The 24,083-nt window shown below is 44.4% G+C and overlaps 1 protein-coding gene across 1 annotated transcript; it reads left to right on the top strand.

The window, feature by feature from the left end:
• Positions 1 to 1,945: 1,945 nt before the first annotated feature.
• Positions 1,946 to 22,676, top strand: LSM12 (LSM12 homolog). The gene is made up of 5 exons (XM_079903581.1): positions 1,946 to 2,165; positions 4,013 to 4,146; positions 17,613 to 17,722; positions 19,129 to 19,255; positions 20,042 to 22,676. Exons 1-5 carry the CDS (start codon positions 2,042 to 2,044, stop codon positions 20,132 to 20,134), a joined length of 588 nt encoding a protein of 195 aa, XP_079759707.1. The 5' UTR covers positions 1,946 to 2,041; the 3' UTR covers positions 20,135 to 22,676.
• The last annotated feature ends 1,407 nt before the right edge of the window (positions 22,677 to 24,083 follow it).

Below are 24,083 nucleotides of genomic sequence, written 5' to 3'. Positions count from 1 at the left end.
CTCCCAGTTCTGTGCTCGCCTTGCTCCTCTCCTTTCGTCATCTTGTCATCTTGCCTTCCAGAACCCCGCTGGGCAGATAAACCATGAGATAGTAGCTGGGTTGGTAAAGGAAGAGGAAAGGCACACACTCACGACAAAAATTGGAATAATCCCTTGGAGGAACACACAGAAAATAGAAATCTCAGCAATTCTAGGTGAGGTCTTGCCTAGAGGCAGAGGTGAGGTGGGAGGAGACTGGTGAAGTGGTTCCTTCCTACCTCAAGCAACTTTGTTCTTGGAGAGTTTTTGAGGGGTAAAAATGAGAATGTAAATTTGGGTTCTTCTTGGAAAGAGATTAATTTCACTAATTAAAAGGGTGTGGGGAAAGGAAGCTGGATACAAATCTCATTTTGCTCCCTTGCTAAATGTTTTTCAATTGCCCCAAGGAAAAAGCCTAAATTTTCTGTCTTTGAAAGTTTGCTTGGCCTCTAGCCACAACAACCTTTACCAGCCCAGTCCCACATTCTGTTTCATGATATTTCTGAGCTACTCTACGCTCCCTGAAATCACCAAGCTCTCTCCTTTTAGGGGTCCTGACGTCTGCAGTTACCTCTGCTTAGAACGTGGCCACTCTCCCTGCTTGTCTTTCAGATCTCAGATTTTTCCACTTCTTCCAGGAAGCTTTTCCTTACAGTGCCTGGCAGTCATTTATGAGAACCTATAATCACAATGTTATATAAAAGGTGGAGTGGCAGTTATGTATGACTTGTTATGGGGTAGATGTGAAAGTTCTCTGGAAAAACCCAAGTATGAGGGAGCAGTATGTTTATTTCTATTACAATGATTGTACTAATACGGGCCCAACTTTAGGAAGTTGATGTCTCTTGCAAGGCAAGGAAACACTTTTGAAACTTGTTCAGGTTAAGTAGTGCCAGGACTGGCCCTTTGCCTCCCTCTCTTTGCCTGTTGTTACTCATACATGAGGCTCTAGAATTTCTTTAGTGGAAGGGTAGGTGGGTTAGGGATGGCAACTGGTGATGGTAGGGCTTGAAAATGCATCTGCATCGTACTTACATGTTAAGAAAACTGTTTCGTATATTACACAGTCATTAATGGGGGGCCCAAAACTCCTGCCCCAAGGCTCCCTTTGTCAATACCATTGCTCCTCATTCTGGCTCTTTGCCCGGTTTTCTAGAGGAGAGGGCAAGATGGGAGATGGGGAAGCATCTTGAGTTCCAACAGTGATGGGTGATCACGGAGGAACTACCATTTATTGAGGATCTACTACGTGCCATGCATTTGTACACATTATCTCATTATCTCCCGCTCCTCCTAACTACTCTGTGAGGTATTATCTAATTAGCATAGCAGTAAATAGCACCGCCTTTGGAAACAGGTAGAACGGATCCTTGCTAGTTGTGCGACCCCCCTGGACAAAGTTTAGTCTAAGACTTAGTTACTTCCTCTGTAAAATGAGGATATTGATTCCTACATCGAAGGGTTGCTGGATGCTCAACAGTGGTAATACAGAAGGAATAAAGAAAAGAATCAGGCTTAGTAATTTGCTCAAGGTCACATAACTCAGTGGAATTCCGATTCCGTTTTAGCTAACTCTACAGCCAATGTTCTTTCCACTACCACTTTGTAGTTAGGTGTAACCGTTTTGAGCAAGTTTAGTTAAGTCTTCTGGGCCTCGGATTCCTCATTTGTAAAATATAGAGTTCATTCATCAAACTCCTGTGTCAAGGTGTGCACATAAGGGAGACTGCAGTTCCCTCCTCCCTCCCCTTTTCATTCCACGTAGGTCATTTATCTTTAACTTCTAAAACGGACCTTGCAAGCCTGTTACAAACCGGGCGCAGCCGCACAAACGTAACTATTCACATTCCTCTTTATTTCCTCTTTTCTCCTCATCCACCTAGGCTCCCGCCCCACCCAGTCCAGGCCACGCCCTAGCGTGTGACGTCAGCACGCCCCGTGCGTCGCGGCGCGGCGCTCACTGGGGGCCCGGCTTTCGCCCGCTGCTGCCGCCGCCGCCGCCGGCCGCGGCTGCTCTCCCAAGATGGCGGCTCCTCCGGGCGAGTACTTCAGCGTTGGGAGCCAGGTGTCGTGCCGGACGTGCCAGGAGCAGCGGCTGCAGGGCGAGGTGGTAGCCTTCGACTACCAGTCCAAGATGCTGGCTTTAAGTATCCTTCCCTGCGCGGAGCCCGAGGCCGGGCCGGCGTGTATGTGCGGCGGTGGGGGGGCGGGGGACGACGGCGGTGGCTGGGGCCCTCTCCGGGCCTAGGGGCGACCGGCTACCGCGGCGCCCGGAGCGCATGCGCACGGCCCTGAGCTCCCCTCCCCCTCTCGTGGGTCCCTCGGTCCGCCTTGGGGACCCTTGTCTCCCACCCCTTGTGGGAGCTGGGCCCCGATCGAGGGTGGGTGGGTGGAGGGGGGCTTGACACGCTGATTGCTTTTCGGGGGGAACGCTAGGAGAGGGGACACAGTAATCCGGAGAGGGGTGGTCGTGGGAGGGGGCTGGTGATTGGAGCCCGGATGGGAGGGGGACGGGTAAAATCATGTGGGGAAGGGGTGTGTAGAGTAAGGAACTGCTAGTGAGTGGTACAAGGGTATGGAGTTCAGGAGGGGTTGTCCACTGATGGGATTTGGTCCAAGAAAGGGCGGTGGGGTGGTGACCAAATGGGCCTCGCCTGTTTGGGGGGAGAGTAACTGCAGGACAGAGTTTGTAGCAGAACTGGGGATAGGGGCTTGTTTTGCTGGTGCTTGTGTATGCGTGGTGCCGCTGGGGGCAGGGAGTGCTGAATTTTCGGCTTCTCAGTGATTTGGAAGTTGCTGTTTTGGGGATGTTTGTATTGGAAACCTGGTCTAGAGAGAGGACCACGTTTTTCAGGGGCTTATGTATGGACGTGTGGGTTACAGGTGAAAGAGTAAACTGTCTTCTCTTGTCAGCTCAGCACATGGAGTCCTGACTTCTCCATAGCAGTAGCCTTCCCTTTTGAATGTGTCAGTGTTTAACAGAATGGAAAAGGTGGTCTCTTTCTTTGGGGTGGAAGTGATTTCTGAATTACTCCAGGAAACTCAGTCGTGGAAATGGAATACTACCTGGTTGTAATAAATATGCCACCCCTTCCCCTTTTATTTGAGCCACAGGTGGGTTTATTTGGATTTTTTTTTTTTAAGTAATCTCTTATGGCACCTTTCAAAAGGAAGTTTCTTACTGAGTCTGCTGCTGCCTTTGACTGGCAAGTATTTTAATTCATTTAACTACTGGTTGTGGATTTGTAGCTTAGGAAGATGTCCTTTGAAACTAATTACAGCAAGAAGAGTTGCAGGTTTTTTTTAATTTTTGTTTTTTGAACACAAGACTTCATACCTGGACCAAGTAAGACCTTTTACATTAGTGGTTTAGTTGGAAGGGTTTCGGAATGAAGAATTACTCTACCTTTATTTGACATACAGTATGCTTTTGAGAAATGGTTGGAGAATGAGTGAATGAGTGAGTGAGTGAATGAATGAATTAATGAATGAATGGGTTAGCTAGCTGGGTCACCTTGAGTGAGCTTCCTTTCCAGTGTTGTAGTTTTCCTGTGCAAAATGGGAAATCTCAAATCTGAAAAAGAGAAAAGAGCACTGTTTAGATATAGGGAGTATTATACCAAGAACAGAAAGTACTTGCTCTTCAGTGTGGTTCATTAGGTTCAAGACAAACAGTATACATAACGGCATTAAAACTGTATTAAGCCTCTTCATAAAACCGGTAAAGAGAAGGTGACAGAAACACTGTTGAGGCTTCCAGTTTTGGATCGTGTTTGGCTTTGAAAAGCTTGAGATCTTTTGGTTATGGGGTTGTGCGGCAGGAAAGTGACAGGCAGAGATTTCCTGAGGAGAGGTGTGATTCTTGTGAGGCTCCCTCTCTTGCTTGTGGCACACCTTTTACACAAGCCTTGGGTGAATTGTGTTTTCCATGCCCCTTTGGGATGTGTCAGTTCTCTGCTTGCCCCTATTTTCCTTAACTTTATTTTTTCACCAGAATGTCCCTCTTCCAGTGGAAAGCCCAACCACGCAGACATCTTGCTCATAAACTTACAGTATGTTTCAGAAGTGGAAATAATTAATGACCGAACAGAAACCCCTCCTCCCCTAGCTTCACTCAATGTTAGTAAGGTAAGGACTTGAGGGCAGTTCTGGTTCTCCAAAATGATGGGAAATTTGAGTCTCATTGACTCTTGGTGGTACATACATTGTCCATTGTTTGTTTTTCATTTTTTCCAGTGATTTACAATTGCTTGTTTTGATATATTTTTTAAAAAAATATATCAGTTTAACTTTTCTCTTTATTCCTGGGTATCTTCAGAAGATTTTAAGAAATGTCTTAATGCCCAAATAGAGAAATAGAGTTGAGAGCTGGCTTTTGTCCTTTGTGAAAGAGGGCTTCCCCGCCCCCCGCCCCCACAACCTGCAGTCCATGTGTGAACTTCCAGTGTTGGGAGGGTTGGGTAGGGGCGTTGCTTCTGAACCTCCTGAAATTGTGTATGTGTGCACATGAGAATATATGTTTCCTGGGTGAAGATTTGGAATATGTTTTTAGATTCTCAGAGGGATTAATGACCTACAAAAATTTGAAAACCACTGCCTTAGAGCTTTGTTTTTGTCTTTATGTTTGAATTTCGAGGTCTAACAAAATTAGAGTTTTAGGATATTTTAATCTTGGATGTACAAATTGGTCTCTGGGAACCCTCAAATAACTTTCCTGATTCTTTTGTTCTGTTAGCCAGAGTTCATGTTGATCAATAATAGTAATACCCCAAGCCCTGTTGTAGCCTTTGCTGTCCCCTGCACTGGGAACACCCTTTCAGAATGACTGGAGTCGTATCCATCAGGACTCAGTTTAATGGCACCTCTTTCAAGAAGTCTTCTCTGATCATTCGGGCTAAAGTGATTTGCCCCCATTCTCGCTTACAGTACCTTAGCCTTCAGAGATAAGGTGACATATCATTTACAGTCCAACCTGGGACATTTTCGAGAGTAAAGGGGTGGGTGGTGCTTTTGTTTTACACCAAGTATAGATTGGTGTGTCCTGGGCAAATTGCGACTTAAGGTTACCCTCTTCATAGCTTTTTTGTAATTATAATTGTATATCATTTGTTTACTTTTCTATCTAACCAAAATTTGTTTTGTGGGGATCGGAGCTATACCTGTTTTGTTCATCACTAAATATACAGAGCCTTGCACAGAGTAGGTGCTTCGTAAGTACTTGTTGAATGAGTAAGTTAGGCCTTCAATTTTCATAACTGTTGCCTTAAGTCTCTTGAGTTAGTGTGGTGGAAGTTTTTTTCCCTGTATATGAGTATTGTAATAATGTATATTCTCTTGCCTCTCTTGGGAATGTAGTGTGTTTGCTACAATTCAGCAAAGCAGGGAGACACTCAGGCAGCTGAAACAAAGGAGAGTGACTGAGGCCGGCAGAATGCAGTTACCTCAGATCTGGAGCTCCCTTCTTACTAGGTCCCAGGGAAGTGCCACACTTTTCTGTTTTACTGATGTCTGAGGACAGATTCAGAAGGGTCTTGGGTTTCATATTAAAGGCTGTTGCGCACAGAATGTCCCATTCTTAGACTTATAGACTTTTAGAACACTGGCTCAGTCCTCCTATTAAAGTATAGGTCGTCTTTGGATGATCTTCTGTTAGCAGAAGAGATTATTTATTTTATTTTTGGCTGCGTTGGGTCTTTGTTGCTGCGTGCGGGCTTTCTCTAGTTGTGGTGAACGGGGGCTACTCTTCATTGCGGTGCGCAGGCTTCTTGTTGCGGTGGCTTCTCTTGTTGCGGAGCACGGGCTCTAGGTGCACGGCTTCAGTAGTTGTGGCTCGCGGGCTCTAGAGCGCAGGCGCTAGAGCACAGGCTCAGTAGTTGTGGCTCGTGGGCTCTAGAGCGCAGGCTCAGTAGTGGCACGCGGGCTGTAGAGTGCAGGCTCAGTAGTTACGGTGCTACGGCTTAGTGGCTCTGTGGCATGTGGGATCTTCCCGGACCAGGGCTCGAACCCGTGTCCCCTGCACTGGCAGGCGGATTCTTAACCACTGTGCCATCAGGGAAGTCCCCAGAAGAGATTTTAAAAGTTTCAAATAAAATAGTTTATGCCTGGTATGTTGAGGGTGAAAGGGGCTCTAAGTTATCCTTTAGTGTTTGTAGGGTATGAGAAGTTTGTCAGCAACCTTTAGTGAGTAGTTGAGGAAAGGTTATCTGAAAGAGGGATGATTTTCTCAAATTTAAAAGATACAAGATTCTGCTCTTATGACCACCAAGTGCCACCATCTATCTGAGAGGGGCTGGAGTGGTGTGGGTGGGACTGTTAAGTGGGAGCTGTTGAGAAGCAATTCTTTTCTTACATTTGACTTCAAGTATAAATGGTTCTTGGTTATTAGTTTGCGGATTATCTTTGCCTTTAGGGTTTTGCTTTCTGCTGGTCAGTTGTCTACTGGCATTATTGTAAACTAGTTGTTTACCCACTCTTTCAAGAAAGCAGCCAGAAGTAATAGATTGTGGAATACCAGAAATCTTTACTTTTCTTACTTTGTGGCCTGCTAGCCAAGTCTTGAAAAAGGAGTCAGAAACTGAAGACTAAAATTAGGTTGGAGGGCTATCTTTGGGTTTCATTTATTCATTCTTCATTCGTAGAGTTGTTTATGAATAAGCTATATTGGTTTTCCCTTGAAACCAACCTTTGAGGATGCTTTGTGATTCTTCCTGAGGGCTCTTACTGTTACTGAAAACAGCTAATCTGGGCAACTACATGTTGCTTGAATGACATGAACAGTTCATCTCATTTAAGAGCATGAGCTTGAGGTTTTTTTTTTTTAGGATGGAGGATTGTTTAAGCATTTTAGAAGGGAACTAAAGTGCCTTGAAATCCCTGGAAGAAAACTGTTGATACTTGCAGTCTAGGGAGCACTACCTGTGTACTCCACTTGCAGTGGAAGATAACATCACATGATGGCTCATCTTGCTGACATAGTAAGTGCTGTGTTTAATTAAACGTGTTGATATAAACCGGATATTTACTCCGACCCAGCAGGAAATGGAATAGAAGGCCTTTTAAAGGAAATATTTAATTCCAGCCCAACTAGAGATGGTATGAACTAGCAATTCTTGGAGATGAGCTTGCTTAGTTTTTGGTTGGCACTTTCACTGCAGGCTAAGATGTCCTATGTCTGTCCACAGCAGTGAGATGTAGGAGGAAGCTTGGAAGATGACAGTGAGGTCGCAGAAGGTGGAAGTTTTGAATGTCATTTTATCTTCTCCACAGTAACATTGTACCCTGTAAAATTGTTTAGAATTTCCTGACTGTAAAAGTACAAAAGCACACCAAAGCCAATCATAAGTGAGGTTCAGGTTATTCACCATGTGGCTTATTAGTTTTCTGTCACAAGGAAGGTTTAAATCTTGCATGAGGATGAGAGCCCAGGGTCTGCATGGTAGGGTGAAGTAAAGTGTTTCTTAACAAGTTCCTTTGAGTTGACTCCACATTTTGTTCTCTGGGGATAGAGATTGCCCATGAGTTAGCAGTGCTCTCAGATGATTTGGGACATGTCAGTATTAACAGAGTTCTCTTCTATGTAGCATTTATCAAACATTTACTGAAAATTATTTTGTGCAAGGCATTGTGGTAAGCTCTGTTGGGGACCACACCTTACATTTTTCTAGGGCTTTACAGTTTACAAAGAGCTTTGACACATCTAGGTTCATTCTCAAAACCATGCTTTGTGATCTTTAGAGTGTATTCTTTTCCTTTTAGTTTAACGGATGGGAAGATAGGCTTATCAGTTTAAGTGACTTGTTCTAGGTTATATGGCAAGTAGTGTGGGAACTAGTATTTTTACATGCCACGCTCTGAACTAGTAATCGGTAGACATCTCGTTTAATCCTAACAATAGTTCTTACGGTGTGCGTACCATCACCATCTTACAGAAGAGTAAACTGAGTCTCAGAGAGGATGAGTCACTAGCTTAAGGTCATTCAACTAGTAAGTGATCGAGCTGGGATTTGAACTCAGGTCTAATGTTTTGATGGCAAAGTCCCATGTTTTTTCTGCTTCTGTGTGCATACCCAAGGAACTTATAGAGTAGGTTGATGACATGAAATGAGTATGCAGATATCTATAATCCTAAGTAATCTTTCTGAGTAAAGAGAAACATCTGTGTTGTGTGGTCAGGAGCAGAATGGTCTAGTAGAAAGAACATTGGAACCAAGTGGATAAGTCGTTAAAGTCACTTCTCTGCCTCTTAACCTTGCTAAGCATCAGCTTTCTCACTATGGAGATGGGATCATGTTAGTGCCTATCTCATAGAGTTGTTTGGAGGATTAGGTCAAGTTGACCAGAGTTGGCAGATGTTAGTCCTATTCTCCCGCATTAGCTATGTGCAGCCAGTTGATGTTCCTTGAATTATGGTGTAGGAGCAGGATGGGGGGAGAGGGACAGTATGACAAAGGGAAGCAGCCAAGAACATTGGCACTGTTCCTGTGTCAGTCTTTCCTGATACTGGATCTGACATTCACTCAGATATCAGAACTTGCCAACCCAAGACTGGGGAAAATCAAAATTATATTGGATACCTCTTGTTGTGACCAGAATTAATGTGAGTTTCCAGGGCAGTGTTATCAAGGGGCATAATTAAGTGAACTCTTGCCTGAGTACTGGAGGTTAGTGTGAGCAGTCACAGAACCTAAGAGGTTGTGCTTTCAACTCCTGAGACTCTTAGGAAAAAACTCACTGAGACAGCCAAGGCAAGTGTTAGGTATTCATTTGTTTGGATAAATGCCTCCAGTGCATCGAATGATATGTAAGTCTTCTTTTCACTTTGCTGATTTGGAGAAGACTTTCTGGAGGAGATGCTCGTATATTGTGCAGGAGGCAGGAAAAGGGACAAAGCATGGAAAAGTGAACTCCACAGATAAGGCATCTACCTCCCTTACCAAACCACTGACTGATTGATCAGCCTGTTTTGAGTATTTATTACCCATTTGTACCTTACTAACCAGCAGTGAGTGATTAAATGGAAGAAGAACCAGGAAGAAGAGATTCAAAGAGCTTTTCATCAGCACCTGGTAGTGAAGAATGAGTTTGCTGCCTTTGGATAAAAATGATACTTGGGAGATTGGTCTGGGAGTGGAAGGGCCTGGGAAGGCTGAGAAAATGGAAGAGTCACAAAGTTCACTTTTGAAAGGAACTGACGTCATTGCTTACCTTTAGGTATGATGTCACACAGGGAAGAACTGACTTGGTTTTTGTTTTGATTTCTAACCAGCTTGAAAGCTAAGATTTAGCATAACCGTACGGCTTTTTGTTGATGTGAGGGATAATCCTCAAGTGTGAGAAAATTCCTGGGGTCGTTGGTAGCTACTGCATTGTGGCCTGTGTTCATGGACGTATCCTGTTAGCTGAGACCTTGACCATATCTTGACCCTAATGTGTTGAGGTGTGGAGTTATCACCAAGTAGAATCAGATGACTTGACCACCCTATGTTTAGCTATGTATATATTAGTAAAAGGTAGAATGTGTTCATATTGTGAAAGTGGAAGGAAAATAACTTGTCTAGGGAAGGCAAGACTTTTTTGTCAGATAAAATTTTTCTGGCTTCTAGAAGCTACGTGTAACCTACTGGCTCACTTGATTAAAATATGTTGTCAAGGCCACAGTCCCAGGTTAGAGTCCACCAGTAAGTTTTGCACCTGACTCTGAGCAGACAGCTGCTTCCTCACAGAAGTGTCATGAAGATGCAAGCAAGTGTGGGGTGAAGAGGAAGAACCCATCATTGCTGAGTAACAGGGACACAGTAAGTAGTGAGTGGTGTGAGCTGAAGTCAGAGAGGTAGGTGATTGACTGCCATTTTAAAAATCACTAACCTTTGAAAGAGGTCACATTTGGTGGCATTAAAACATTGGGGTCAACCTGATAACTATAATAGGGGGTGCGGTGTTCCAGGCTACAGCTCATGACTCACTTCAGGCTGTAGTGCATGGCAGCCAGCTGACTTGGTGGAGCCGTCCTCAGGTCAAGAGTTTGGTTCTGAAGGGGGCTTTCCTGACATCACAGGGGTGTGGGGAGAATCGTCTACGTGAAAAGACAGATTGCTCGGCCCAGGTGACTGGCAGAGACGTGCCATAGGTGTGTTGTTGCAGCCACCCCTGCATTCTATCTCTTTGACACAGAGACGATTCAAAATAAGCACTTTACTGATAGCTCAGTGGTAGTATCTCTTACAGTGTTAAGAAAGGGGCATTCTAACTGGTTTAATTTTCCTGGCAGAGACCAGGCTTGGGGGGAAGAAAAAAACAAGTGGTGCAGTCAAGTTCTAGCATTGGAATTTAAGGCTAGCTTAGATAAATACCAGAAACTACCCTGGAGAGTGAAGCAAATTGTACATGAACTAGAAAGTTAAAGGATCTATATACCATGCCAAAAGCTAACAGTATAGTGTGGTAGAATGTGGGGAGTTTGAAGAACTGGGTTCTTTTCACAGCTGGGCTGCTAGTGAATTGTTGTATGACTGTGTGTTAGCCACTTAACCATTGGGAACTGTTCTGTGAATCTCTAATAGTCAAGGTTTCTTTTCCTTTGATCTGACTTCCCTCTCTCTCCCCCTGCCTTCCTGGTGCTGGGAATGTCAGGATGATTAAGATACTGCTTTTGCCCTCAAAAATCTCATGTTTGGGAGTGGTGAGAGACAGCAGCATTTAACTTTTTGCAGGGGGGCAGCAAACCTTTTCTGTAAAGGGCCCAATAGTAAATATTTTAGGCTTTGTGGGCTATACATTCTCTGTCACAACTATCAACTTTGCCTTTGCCGCAAAAACAGCCGTGGGTGATATGTAAACAAATGGTCATGGTCGTTCCAATAAAACTTAACTAAAACAGGTGGTTGTCTGAATTTGGCCCACAGGCTGTAGTTTGCCAATCCTTGGCTTAGAGTAGTGAACATTTTAGGAAAGCCTTCTCAGATGTAACAGTGGAATAGGGTCTTGAAGAATAAATCACAATTCATTAGGTAAAGGGAGGGAAGTTAAATGGAATCAAGCTGACTTGGATTGACTTCAGTTTGTCCATCTTTGCAATTTTAAAAACTTTTGCTGTTCTGTCAGTGAGCTAAACTGGTGGCAGTTCTTAGAAATGAAGGAAGGGACTAGTTAAGTGCCAGTATTGGTGTTAGATGTGTATCTTACTGAACTCCAATAACAACCCTTTAGGACGGGCCCCCATGAATGGACTAAGGCTCAAGAGAGGTTATGCATCTTGCTCAGATTCATGTAGCTAGGGAGTGGTAGGTAGGGGTTTGATCTGGAATCTCTTTTGTTTGGGGTGGGGTGGCAAGGGGGTGGCTTTTCATTTTTACTTTTCTTTTTCTGCCCTCTTCAGAGCCCAGGAAACGACAGCACTTGGTTCTTTCACTATCTCTGAATAAAATCAACTCTTTATTCTATAAGCAAAGCCCCCATTTTGGCACATAAAGTGCATTTTCCAACTTACTATTCCAGTTATATTTTGGAATTTATTCTGTTAAGGATTTATAGCCTCTCTAGCAGCTCTTACAGAAAGCAGAAGAGAGAGAGCCCTGAGCTCATTGGCTAAAGGAAGGTTGGATTATATGAATTTTTTTGAAATAACCCACAAGCCACCTTCTCTGTGCTAATAATAATGATGTTATTATAATAATAATGTTAACAGCTAATATTTGTACAGTGCTTTACAACTCACCTAGTGCTTTCACCCATGTTATCTCCCTTAATCCTCACGGCCATGTGTGAGATGGCTAATTTGAGCGTGTACTCTCACAGATAGGTTGCTGAGGTCAAATTTCAGTTTATATCTGCGCCAGTTTTTTTTCCTGGCAGAGTCCTGTGGAGGTTCCACAGCAGTGCTGGTGTCAGGGTCTTGGGACTAGGAAGTTACTCTGTTGGTGTCCAGGAGGTTTAGCTGTCTTTTGTAGCTATGAATAGTGTTTGTTGACATAATTACAAATAACTAAGAAAAACTATTGACTTTGCTGGCAACTAGTTTTTATTCTAAGCCAGGTGAAGTATAAAACTTTGCTTATAGCGTGTACTGACTGTCTTGAGGCTGGCCTGTATTGTACGACAGCAATATGGTGGTCAGAGCCTGGAGACTGAGGTGGCACTGTGGCCCCTGGATTTGCAAGGGTGTTTTTCCTTTTTTTTTTTAAAACATCTTTATTGGAGTTTAATTGCTGCATGGTGTTTTTCATCAGAGCTCAACACTCTCAATGTACCTTAACTTTCTAGTGCAGAAGACTTGCTTGACTTACCTTCTCTAGTCTTGGCACATCAGAAAATGATGGGTTCAGGGAATGCCCATTATTATCGGCCTGAAATGCTTTCTCACATAGGATCTGTTTTCTTAAATGCATTCCTATGAATTACCTTCAACCAAAGAAATAAAGGATGTCCTTGAGGTTTAGGGTGAGACTGGGACCCTTTTCAGAAAACAGAGGCCCTTCATTAAAAGGCAGACAATTGTGTTCTGTACAGAGGACATTGATGGAAATGTCAGAATTCACTGATAAAAAGAAGATGGCAGCTGAGGCTTAAAATGTTTTCTCTTTTATAAAACATTTTCTTTTACATTCAAATTTATAAGTGTATTTTCAACATTTCTCTTAGGTGGAACTATTTGAGTATAGTGCAGAGTTCAGAATGCAAGCTCTGGAGTCAGACTGTCTGGGTTCAAATCCAGACTCTCCCACTTGTGACTTGGTAAACTTGGGCAAGTCCATCTGTTAAGTTGGAGTAATTTTAGTCCCTATTTCACAGAATTGTTGGGAAGATTAAACATTTAATACATGTAAAGCGTGTTGTTCTGTGCATTGCGTGGAGTAATTTCTCACTCAACAAATTAGCTCTTAGGATTTTAGTGTTCACTGCCAGGCCTCTTGGACTCTACTGTTCCCCTGTTTGATTCAGTGTTTTGGTTCATTGTTATGTATTCTGGGACATGACTTCAAGCAGGGTTCTCTATTTGAGTTCCCAGCTATCTGAGGTTGTAAAGAACAGTATTTTTTTAGAAACTTTCAGACAGGAGCTTTCAGCCAGGGAGCAGGAAGACTTGGGGATATTGATAGTTGGAAGAAATATATATATATATTTTTTAAAATAACTTTATTTAATGAATCTCATATTGATGAATATTTGGGTTATTTTGGGGTTTTCATATTATTCATCTATCTCAGGTTACTTTTTAAAAAATTTATTTATATTATGTATTTATTTTTGGTTGCGTTGGGTGTTCGCTGCTGTGCGCGGGCTTTCTCTAGTTGCAGCGAGTGGGGGCCGCTCCTCGTTGCTGTGCCTGGGCTTCTCAGTGCAGTGGCTTCTCTTGCTGCGGAGCACGGGCTCTAGGCATGCGGGTTCAGTAGTTGTGGCTCACGGGCTCTAGAGCACAGGCTCAGTAGTTGTGATGCACGGGCTTAGTGGCTCCGCGGCATGTGGGATCTTCCCGGACCAGGGCTCGAACCCGTGTCCCCTGCATTGGCAGGCGAATTCTTAACCACTGCGCCACCAGGGAAGCCCCAGAAGAAATATTTTTGAGCCTTCTTGTTGCTAGCCAAGAATGAGGGCTTTCCAGGAGTGCACCCCAGAATTGAAACAGCAGGAGCAAGCGTGGGCCCTTAAGATGACAGTGGTTCTTGGCTGCTTTGGTCTGCCGTCCCTCAGCCTCCATCAGGCCTTGCAGGCAGCACTGCCAGTTCTGGGCAGCAGCTGCAGTGCTTCCTAACCCCTCAGTGAGGGCAGCTGGTTGGAAGGCCCGAATACAGAGGGAAGACAAACCAAGAGTGGCTCAGTGGAGTCAGTAGGTCACATCCAGCAGGTTCCTCTCTGGACTTTGCTTCCCTTGTTGGATCAGCTGTCACAGCCTGTTAAATACTTGCAGTAGGAATCCCTCTGGATTCCTCACAGCACCTGTGCTTTCCTGGTCTGGGTATGTGGAAATAAGATGGCCCAGCTGGTTACCAAGTAACAAGATGAGGTTATAACAAGATGCTTGGATTATGTTGTTGTGGCTGCTTCCTCTTCTCCATGTCACTGAGTGCAGGAGGAGAGATGTGTTGCCGCTGTTCACTGATTCACTCACTTGAGGGTTACCCAGCAGCGGGCATGACTAGAAGCCTTTTAATATTGATGTGCTTTGGAGACACGTTCATGCACTTTGTTTTGCCCACATCAAGATGCTATATATAAAATGGCCAAGAGAGGAAGAACTGGTTAGTAGACAAGGAATGAATGTTTTCACTGGGAATTGTGCAAAATAAAAGGAGGGGTAGATAAATGCAGGTTGTCTTGTGCAGTTATTTCAATTAGGTCACATGTACATTAGTAACATGTATTTGTAGGTTTGTGCTTCTCAGTTTGCCTGAACCCAGTGTATTCTTAAAGTTGGTGCCTTTAACATTCTTTATGATTCTAACCGGTTAGTGCTTCAGTTTTGATTGGAAGAGAGGCCAGCAGTTAGCATGCTTGCATTGAAAATGAATGTAGTATGGTTACTGAATTTAATTTAATTTTAGTTACTGAATTTAAAAACTGCAGTCCTGAAGACCCTCCGAAGCCTAAAAGGCACACCCTACACCTTCTCTATTGGGGACAGCTTTTATTGGTTCTGTCTGGCGATTTGACAGTAACCATAAACTTATGAACTTGGAGTAACTGGACCGTTTATAGATATGCATTAGTTTACAAAAATATGATGTGGGGAAATGTAGAGCTACAGCTAACTTGAGGGTAGAGTGATAGTCACTTGCTTTACAAAAGGAGGCTTATCCACGTTTGTTATGGGTTTTCAGGAACATGTGTGAAAAGAGCAGGGTAATCTCCCTTCCCTTCTCACCCCAGTTTTGAGAAGAAACATGTCTAGATTCTTTTTGTGAAGGTAATCTTCCTCCTGCCTAATTGATGCAGTTCTCTGTGGCAGAAATTTACCCCATTTATACAGCTTCTTAGTGAAAGCAGATCTGTGTAGCTGAATATTAGGTTTAAGCATTTTCAGATAGCCATGAAAATAGTTCATAAACTGGCAGCTGGAGGCTTCAGGGTTTGCTGTGAATCCAAATCCCCAAAGCACAATTGCAGGTACAGGTAGAGTAGTTGAGGGTATTGGGGCAAATTGAAATAGTCAGCTTACACTGACTTCTGCTGACTTTTCCAAGGCTCTCCCTTGTATCATTTAGCATTTGGGATCAGTCTGCACTATGGGTTGAGATGGAGAGTCATCTAGTCCATTCTCCTTTGCTTTCAGACCCTTTAGAAGAGATTGTACAGCAGGTATTTGGCGGAGGTCGGGGGTGGGAGTGGCTAGGGCGTATTTTGAAATCATTGTTCTATAACCATTGTGTTGATTTGACTCAGGCTGTCTAAACAAGTCACTTGTGGCTGAGATTTATATCCATTTTACTCTGCCTCTGGCAGAAATTCAAAACTGGTTCTTCTTCCAGCCTTCCTGCCCCTCCCCAACCCCAGCTTAATTTGTCAGTTCCATTCTTAAATATTCTGCATGGATGCCTGCTTTTCCTGAGCCAACTCTTGTCTTCCTGAATGGGTGCTGTTACTATCTAGGCAACACAAGCTTTATAGAAGCAGCTTTGTCTGACCCAACATTGGGAGATGTTTTTGGTCTTCAGGGATAAATATTTTTTAAAAGACCTCAAAGTGAGACCCTTCTGCCTGCTCATGGGGTAGACATCTGCCTGACCACTAGCCACTTCTCAGGAGCTCTGCAGGAGCTTGGTTAATCCAAGGGAGCTCTGCTTCCCTCCAGTTTTCCTTTCTTTCCTTGGAGACTTCAGATTTTCTTCAGGATTGTTTGGAAAGTGAGACTCAAGGAAACTCCTTGTTACTAGGGTTTTCTTGGTGACCAAGTAAGCTTTGCTTGTTGCTGCTTAAAACACACCCCTAGCAGTTCTCGTTCCATAGAAACTGAGTGCTTTCAAGCCACGAGGCTTCCTTGCTGCAGTTGGGATTGCCAGTGCTCAGGGGAGTCAGCCCTGTGCATTTCCTTCTCTGTAAAGTTGGAGCCTGGTGGGACCACAATGGCAGAACCTGGCTTGAAAGATCATTTATTTACTGCTGCTGTATTTGTCTCTTTCCATGTCCTGGGGACCAAGTGAAAGGGAGCTCTGGCTTTAAATCACTGCAGAGTTTTGGCCTTTCTTCCCGCTTTTACCTAGGGAGTCCGAAGTGACAGCATGTATGAGCTGTGCTCATACCCCCTCCTCCCTCAGACAGTCCTTGAAACTCAGGGGCAGTTGAGACTCCTCAGTTACCCTAACCTGATTGAAGGCCTCCTTTTCTCTTCTTCATAGTCAAACCCACACTTAAGAAAGTGCTTCATTTTACCAACAATTAGACACTTTGCTTATTTTTCCCGCTGTAGAACTATGTTTGGCTTATGGTTTGAAAGGTCACTGTTAAAGCAGAATATGAATGTTTAAGAATTCCAAGCATCTAGGTACTTTGGGAATGTGCTGGAGGTATGATCTCTCTTTGCATTTAAGGAGCTGGTATTGGGGACAGGTTGGGTGTTCTCATGTGTATGTTTGTGCGTATCTCTTTAGTATGCTGCAGCATCAGTATACTAAGTATATGTTCTTGTTCATGGATCTGAAAATCTCCAAGTCATTTGTTTGACTTTCAGATGCATTATCTGCCTCTCGTGTAAACCATCAGTGTATTTGTTTTGGCTTCCACTCGAATTTGTACTTCTGTAGTCTAGCAACCAATAGTGTGGGTTGGGGACCAGAAATGTATTAGAGGGGCAGTAGGGATAGACAGGATACCCACCCCTGCTGGGAGCGATTTACTAGATTTGAGTAGACCTACTAGATTTTACTACAATTCTTGATCAGTTTATGGTTGTTCCACTAGAGGGCAGTTAAGGAACAGACACGCGGTAGAATGCAGACCATTCCTTTTTTTTAAAGAGCATGGTATCTACAGCCCAAGTCCGTGGACGGTATCCACGGTTAGGTTTCCTGGAGTCCTGGCTCCCTATGTGAGTACAGATAATGGTACTAGAATGCTTGAGTCTTTAGAACTTCAAATCCTGGTCTTTGAAGGTGTGGTAGACATTTATTTCTAAACCTGAGGCTCTAGCGCACTAGCTGATAAAAATTCTTAATTCTTTCCTTTCGTAGAAATGTATGCATTACCTTTTATGTCTGACCATCACTTTCCATCAGGTAGGGTCCCCCCCGCCCCCCAGTCATACTCTATAACCTTGTCCTGCTCTGTTTTCTTCCTAGCACTTAGCCCTGTCTGAAGTTATCTTGTTTGTTTTTGTTTATAGTCGGTCTCCCCTGCCCCCTTCTGTGCTGTATCTCTAGCTTAGTGCAGTGAATGTCTGGCACATGGTAGGCATTCAGTAAGTACTGGAAGGAACGCATGTTTGCCAGGAATAGCAGAAACTGTTGAGGTATATTGTGTGTGTTTTTGTTTGTTTCACTTTTGATCTCTGAGAAAACTGAATCTACCCAAATCAGTCTTTTCCAGCACCTTTTCCTCAACTTAGGTCCTGAAGGAAGGATGAAGGTGAACGCTTTTCTGAGTCTCTTTCCTTTCCCCCACCCTAGCTTGCCAGCAAAGCACGGACAGAGAAGGAGGAGAAGCTGAGCCAGGCCTATGCAATCAGCGCTGGTGTCTCCCTAGAGGGCCAGCAGCTCTTCCAGACCATACACAAGACGTGAGTTGGGGGGAGCATAGGGGTCCCTTGCCCCGGGGGTGATGCTGCCTGGCTGTGCTGTCTGGTGGATGATTTTGGGGTAGTTGTGTTTATGAATGTCACAAGGGAAGCTGGGTAGTGTGTTAGCAGTACCTCGGCTTCCAGGGGTGCGGCGCTTGTTGCCTTTCTATATGGCAGAATGGTGTAATCTCCAACAAGTTGTCTGCTCTGGGCTTCAGTTTCTTCATCTGTAGAACTTAGTTTTGGATTAGAGTATCCCTAAGGGTCCCTTCCAGACCTAGTATTCCATAATTTAGAACTAGTGATTTCTTTCTCTTTTATTATTTTGATCTTGTACCTTTCTCTAAAAGCTGATGCAGTTTTATTAAGGGAAAGTTATATCTGTCTCCCTCTTCCCAATTATATATTGGGGTGAACATAGGGAGAGCAGAAGGCCACCTTATTACCACCTCATAAAAGACATTTTGTCACAGCAGAAGTCATTTGACTCTCCACTAGCTTCCCTAGCTGCTGAAAAACGGAAACATTTGACACTCCCCCTTCCTCCTGCTGCCTTCTGTTACCCTATTTAACCACCTGAGTCTGGTGCACAGATGGTAGCTGGCATCAGAGCTGTTTGAGGCCATGGTGTGAGTATCTAAGCATTTACAGGTATGTGAAGGAACTCTCTTAGCAGTGGCAGCTGCCCTAGGTTCCCCCAAGTGTGAACTGGGATGGATTTTCCCAGTCTGGCAAGTTACCCAGCTGTCTGATAATTGAGAAGGGCCAGTTTGAGGAGCAGCTATCATTTCGGGTGGTGGGGAGCAGAGTACAGATTGCAATAAGATGGGGAGTTTGTTCTGTCTTTTTAAAGGTAACATTTCCCCCTAGGCCAAAGGTTGACAAACTGCAGCCAGTGGGCCAGATCTACTCATTTGTTTATGTATCATCTGTGACTGCTTTTGAGGTACAGCAGCAGAGTAGTTGTGACAGAGGTTGTATGGCCTGCAAAGCCAGAAATACTTGCTGTCCGACCCTTTACAGAAAAAATTTGCCAACCCCTGCCCTAGGCTGCTATTTAAATTGAATCTAGTGGCCTGAGCCTAGCTATTTATTTGTAAGTCAAATTAGTTTGGACTTCTGAGGCTGCCACCAAGTTTTCTGCGGTTTTTCAGGTCCCTAATGCTTCTTAACTCTTCTGGACCATCCTTGGAATAAGTGTGCATTGGTTTCATTGCTTTTCCTAGCCAGTGGTGCCCAGGAAATGTTTCTTGGCTACTTCTCCCTGTGGGCTGATGGCAACCAGTTGTTGGCTGAGTGGTGAGCTAGGAACTTGGGGTTAGCTTTCTGGAGTTATTTATTCATCAGGCAGGAGGTGTGGGATGCCCCGCAAGAGGTAACTTTCACCTGCTCTCTTCTCCTTCCAGCATTAAAGACTGTAAATGGCAAGAAAAAAACATCGTAGTCATGGAAGAAGTTGTTATTACACCCCCATATCAAGTGGAAAACTGTAAAGGCAAAGAGGGGAGTGCACTGAGCCATGTACGCAAAATAGTAAGTAAAGAAGCCGTGAAACCTTAGGGAGAGGGTGATTCCTCAGCCTTCTCCCCCCGCCAGCCTCAGGGCAAGACATTACGCCACAGTCCCTGCCCCTTTCGACACAGCCAGCCTGCGAGCAGCCCTGCCTGATCACCCTGCCTCCCGGCACCATGGTGCTCTGCAGCCATGGCTTGGACACTTGGGGGGTGTGGAACCACTGGGCGGTGCAGAATAAAGCGAGTGGTCAACCCTGTGTCCTCTGCAGTGTGGCTTTTTGGAATTATCCAGACCATCCCATGATATTGCGTCTGAACCCAGGCAGGGTTCTTCTCGAGAAGGGCTGGTTGGTGTACATCAGTGGCTGTTGGAGTCTGTGACCCTTCATGTGTCATCTGACTTTCTAGATTGAGTTGCAGCATTTGTAAAAACAAACTGAGCATTGAGAGACCAACATTGTGGATGTAAAAAGTTTTAAGACTGTAATTCCCCACCAGCTTTTCATTCTGCACTTGTGTAAGGAGGGGAGAGGGAGTTTGGGTCATAATAATCTCCCTTCATACTCTACTTTATAGATTCCCCTTCTTTTAGACAGTCTTAGCTGAAGCTGCAAAAAAATGTGGCTGAAACAAGAGGATCCCCCCAGCTATCTTGTCGGGAAGGCCAACAGACAGCAAGGGCAAAGGTGCTGAATAACCCACGAGCTAGACAGCCAGGACGGGCTGTTGACGTCTAGAGTGAACTGTTTGGGAGGCCTTGTGTGCCCATCTCTTTTTCTGATCTAGGCTGACTGGTCTCTTTCAGGTTGAAAAACATTTTAGAGACGTGGAAAGCCAAAAGATACTGCAGCGTTCACAAGCCCAGCAACCACAGAAGGAGGCTGCCCTGTCATCCTGAGTCCACACATACAGAGGACTCTTCCAGCATCCAGCCAAGGAGGCGATGGTGGTGGCTTCAGCGGAGGCAGGCCGGGGGAGGGAAGGGATTCCATATTTCCTGTTGGCTCTTGTCAACAAAGGGTCAGCATTTCCAAATCTTAGACTTGAACAAACAAAACACCCAACAGAAAAGAACAAGAGAATAATTTAAAAGTTGAATCATTACTTGACTAACAGACTTCGGTCCACCATGTCCTTTTCACAGCCCCCTTCTGGAACAGTCACCTTGTTAATTTTATTTTTGAAAATTCCTTTCCTGCTCTGCCCTTTCACCTCTGACTTTCCTTTCCCAGTCTGTCTCTGCCATTCTGTTTTTATAAGTGGCTACACTTGCCTTCTGAGTGATTGAAAGAAACTTTTACATCTTCTCTTCCAAAATAAAAGTAACAAGCTGACTGTGATACTTAAGTTGAGACTAGAGCAGCAGACAGAGGTCTCACTTTAAATTTTTTTTTTGTTTTGTTTTGTTTTGTTTTTCTTTTTTTGCACAGGGCATGGCTTGAATTAGTTTTATTTTTCTTAACTTTAAATATATATATGAAAATATATATTAAAATGTTCTCTAAATATTTTCTGCTTCTTGCAGGTCTCTTTTTACTAGATCATGGCCACTCTTCCCACCTCATCCCTCTGAAAATAAAAGTGTATTGTCCTCCCCACCACCCATAGCCAGGCAGCTGACTTGACTTAGTTCACAGCAAGAATCTCCTGCAGCACTTTGTAGAGCCAGTGTATGCAGATGGGATCTGGCTTTGAGGGTTCCTGGTAGCTTTTTAGTCTTTAACTGTATGTGTACCAGTCTCCCATTTGGCAAAAACCTCAGGATTCTCCCTCTGCCTTTGTCTTACTTCACGGTACTAGAAGAACTTCCTCACCACTCTCCTGTCTCCTAGATGGGAGCGTCCACTGCCCTTTCTCCTGTGCCCTCTGCAGGAAGAACTGTTTTGCACGGCACATCTCAGCTCCTTCTCGAAGGATGGTTTTCTTTCATGAGAAACCTGGAGTCTGCCTGTTCCGACCTCTCTTTAAGTCTGTATCCAGAGCCACTAGCCCAGGAGAAAGCTTGGGTGACCTATCATTTCTCTTCTGCCAACCTCCTGCTCTTATGCCCTTCCCTACCCCCCCTTAAGTTTTACAAGCTTATGACAGTTTGTATGTGCTCAGCCGATGGGCAGAAAACCTGGGAAGAATTTCTGGACTTCAGCCCACCGGTTTGTCTGGTTTGACTAACCTGCTGAGAGTTAGACTGGCACCCGTTGCCCCTGCACTTGCAAGGCGGTCCAGTGGGTAGAGTGTACCACCATCTGAATATCAGGCACCGTGGCGTGGGAGGTGGGTGATGCTCATGTGACTGGCTAGAGCTGTGGGGGTGGGGTGGGGGTTAACTACTATTGCTTTGGCCATGATCTCTTTCCCCTTCCTTTTTTTTTTAATTAAATAAATGGATCAAAATTAAATAATTCAAGCCCTGCCTTCAAAATGAAATTTTTTTTTTTTTAGTATTGTTTAGCAAAAACAATAAAACCCAAATTTTTTTAACCATCACTCATGTCTCGGGTTTGTGCGTGCTCTAGAGGCCCCAGAGGGAGGGGTCTGAGGATGTGTGTGTTTGGTTTAAGCTTTCCCTTTAAACTCTCTGGCTTCCTACTCTTTACCCTCTCTCCTTCTACCACTGAGAACTCATCTAGAAAACAGTGCCAGGTATATAAGTTAAGAAGGGGATCCAGGGTTGGGAGCTGCATGTAAGTGGAGTAGAGGAAATAAAGGGGGTGGGTACATACATGAGACCATTTGTTATAGGACTGGTTGGAGGAAAAATGAGAGAAGACTAAGAAGTATACTTTCATATCACCTGCCGTTGGCCAAAACTTGATTTAAAGTACCAAGCCTTTGATTTAGTCCGCATGGAAATGTAGACTTCTGGAGAAGATAAAAGAGGGAGAAGAGAGGCGCCCTTGCGAGGTCTAGAAAACCTGAGAGATGTGATTAAAGAAGTGAACGTGGTTAATGGGAAATGGCAATCCTGGAAGGAAGCTCTGTGTCACGTGTCCCACATCATCACTTTCTCCCCATTGGTCTCTAGGTCTGTGAATGGGAGACAGTGGGTACCAACTGTTTCTGGTAGGAAGCACTTTTGACTCTTTGGTTTTATTTCATGAAATGATGTGGGGGAACTTTGAGCAATTCAAGAGGTGGAGTTAGTATGGTGGGAAAGACATGCAGTGTGGAAGGAAGAACAAAGGCTTTGGAGACATAAATAGTTAGCTTCAAATTCTCACACTTCCATTTCCTCCCTTTGTGACTGTGGATAAGTCATTTTATTTGTCCAAGCTTTAGTTTCCTCACCTGTAAACATGAAACTAATGCTCGTCTCCTAGAACTGATGTGAAGGGTTAAATAAGATATTTAAAATGCTTAATACTTAGAAGGTACTCTGTAAATGTTAGTATACATGTTAGCTTGGTCCTGGGGTTGTTAAATCTGGAGATGAGATTGAATTACCTGGTTTTCAGAAGCTCCAGCTTTGTTTTAGAAGTCTTTGTTTAGATGCCATTTTAAGTGAGGCTAATATGTAAAACATTTGGGCAGAGATAGGGGGCCTCGGAGCCCTGCCCTCTCAGTCTCTTACAGATTTCATCCCTACCTCTTCCCTGAAGTCTCTGAGAAGTTTCTTTGATTATAATTTGAAAACCACTCATTTTACAGAAGGTGAGTGGGTTCCACCAGGGCTAAGTGACTTGTTTAGAAACTGCCGCTGCCCACAGTGGCAGCGCTGGGACAAACCCCAGGCTTTATGCACTTGTGGGCTCCTAGTGCTTCCCTGTGACTTTACGAACTGATGGTATGTGTATTGTTCACTTTGTTAGCCAGGTTTGGGGTGGAACACAGAGGAGCTTGGTGAGAGGGGCAGGAGTTGTGCCCTGGATGGAAAGAACATTGAACTATTGAATGTGGTGCAGAGGGCTTGCATCTATGGTGGAACACGTACAGGGGGTTTTGCAGTGTTTCCTTAGTTTTGAGGCATTCTCCTTTCTCCTGAAACACACATACCTTTACACCCCAGCACCCGGTCACCACCGCACTACCACATACATGCCTTTGGGTTTACTGCTAATTAGAGCGTCTGGTCAGTATGGTAAAACAGCCTTACCACGGTGAGTTGATACTGAATCTGTGCTGTTGTAAGTCTGAACAGCTCATTGCTGATTTATGTTTCGTGTATTGAATATTGCTCAAGCACTTCAATATTAGTTAAGGGGCTGCAGCCTAGGAACCACTGATTCATGGTAAAGGCTCCTTGACATTTTTTAAAAAATAATTTTATTTATTTTTGGCTGAATTGGGTCCTTGTTGCTGGGCGTGGGCCCTCTCCAGCTGCGGCGAGCGGGGGCCACTCCTCATTGCGGTGTACGGGCTTCTCATTGCGGTGGCCTCCCGTTGCAGAGCACGGGCTCTAGGCGTGCGGGCTTCAGTAGTTGTGGCTCGCGGGCTCCAGAGCGCAGGTTCAGCAGCTGTGGTGCACGGGCTTAGTTGCTCTGCGGCATGTGGGATCCTCCTGGACCAGGGCTCGAACCCGCGTCCCCTGCATTGGCAGGCAGATTCCCAACCACTGTGCCACCAGGGAAGCCCTCCTTGACATTTTTGAAGGTAAGAGTGTGTGTGTCAAAAATCTGTTTTCCCATAAGACATACTGGTAAAGGAAGATGTAGAGGGCGTTCAGTCATGCACAGAAATAGAATCTACTGTCCTGCTGATGTGGAGGATACTGAGAATGTGTAATACTAGAAGCTTAGAAGCTGCATTGTACGGGATGTGTTGTGGGGACAGGCTGGGGACAAGAGTTTGGGAACTGGGATTGGTCATCTGGGTTGGAGGATAGTCATTGTTTACGTGGCAGATTTGCTTTC

This window comes from Stenella coeruleoalba (genome assembly GCF_951394435.1).
Source record: "Stenella coeruleoalba genome assembly, chromosome: 19".
Lineage (NCBI taxonomy): Eukaryota > Metazoa > Chordata > Mammalia > Artiodactyla > Delphinidae > Stenella > Stenella coeruleoalba.
Note: the sequence above shows the minus strand (reverse complement) of the source record. Positions and strands in the feature narration are given on the sequence as shown.

Coding starts and splice junctions, on each gene's coding strand:
- LSM12 (XM_079903581.1), top strand. CDS start 2,042: ATGGCGGCTCCTCCGGGCGAGTACTTCAGCGTTGGGAGCCAGGTGTCG. Junction 2,166..4,012: donor GTCCAAGATGCTGGCTTTAA/GTATCCTTCCCT, acceptor TTTTTTCACCAG/AATGTCCCTCTTCCAGTGGA. Junction 19,256..20,041: donor TGAGCCATGTACGCAAAATA/GTAAGTAAAGAA, acceptor GGTCTCTTTCAG/GTTGAAAAACATTTTAGAGA.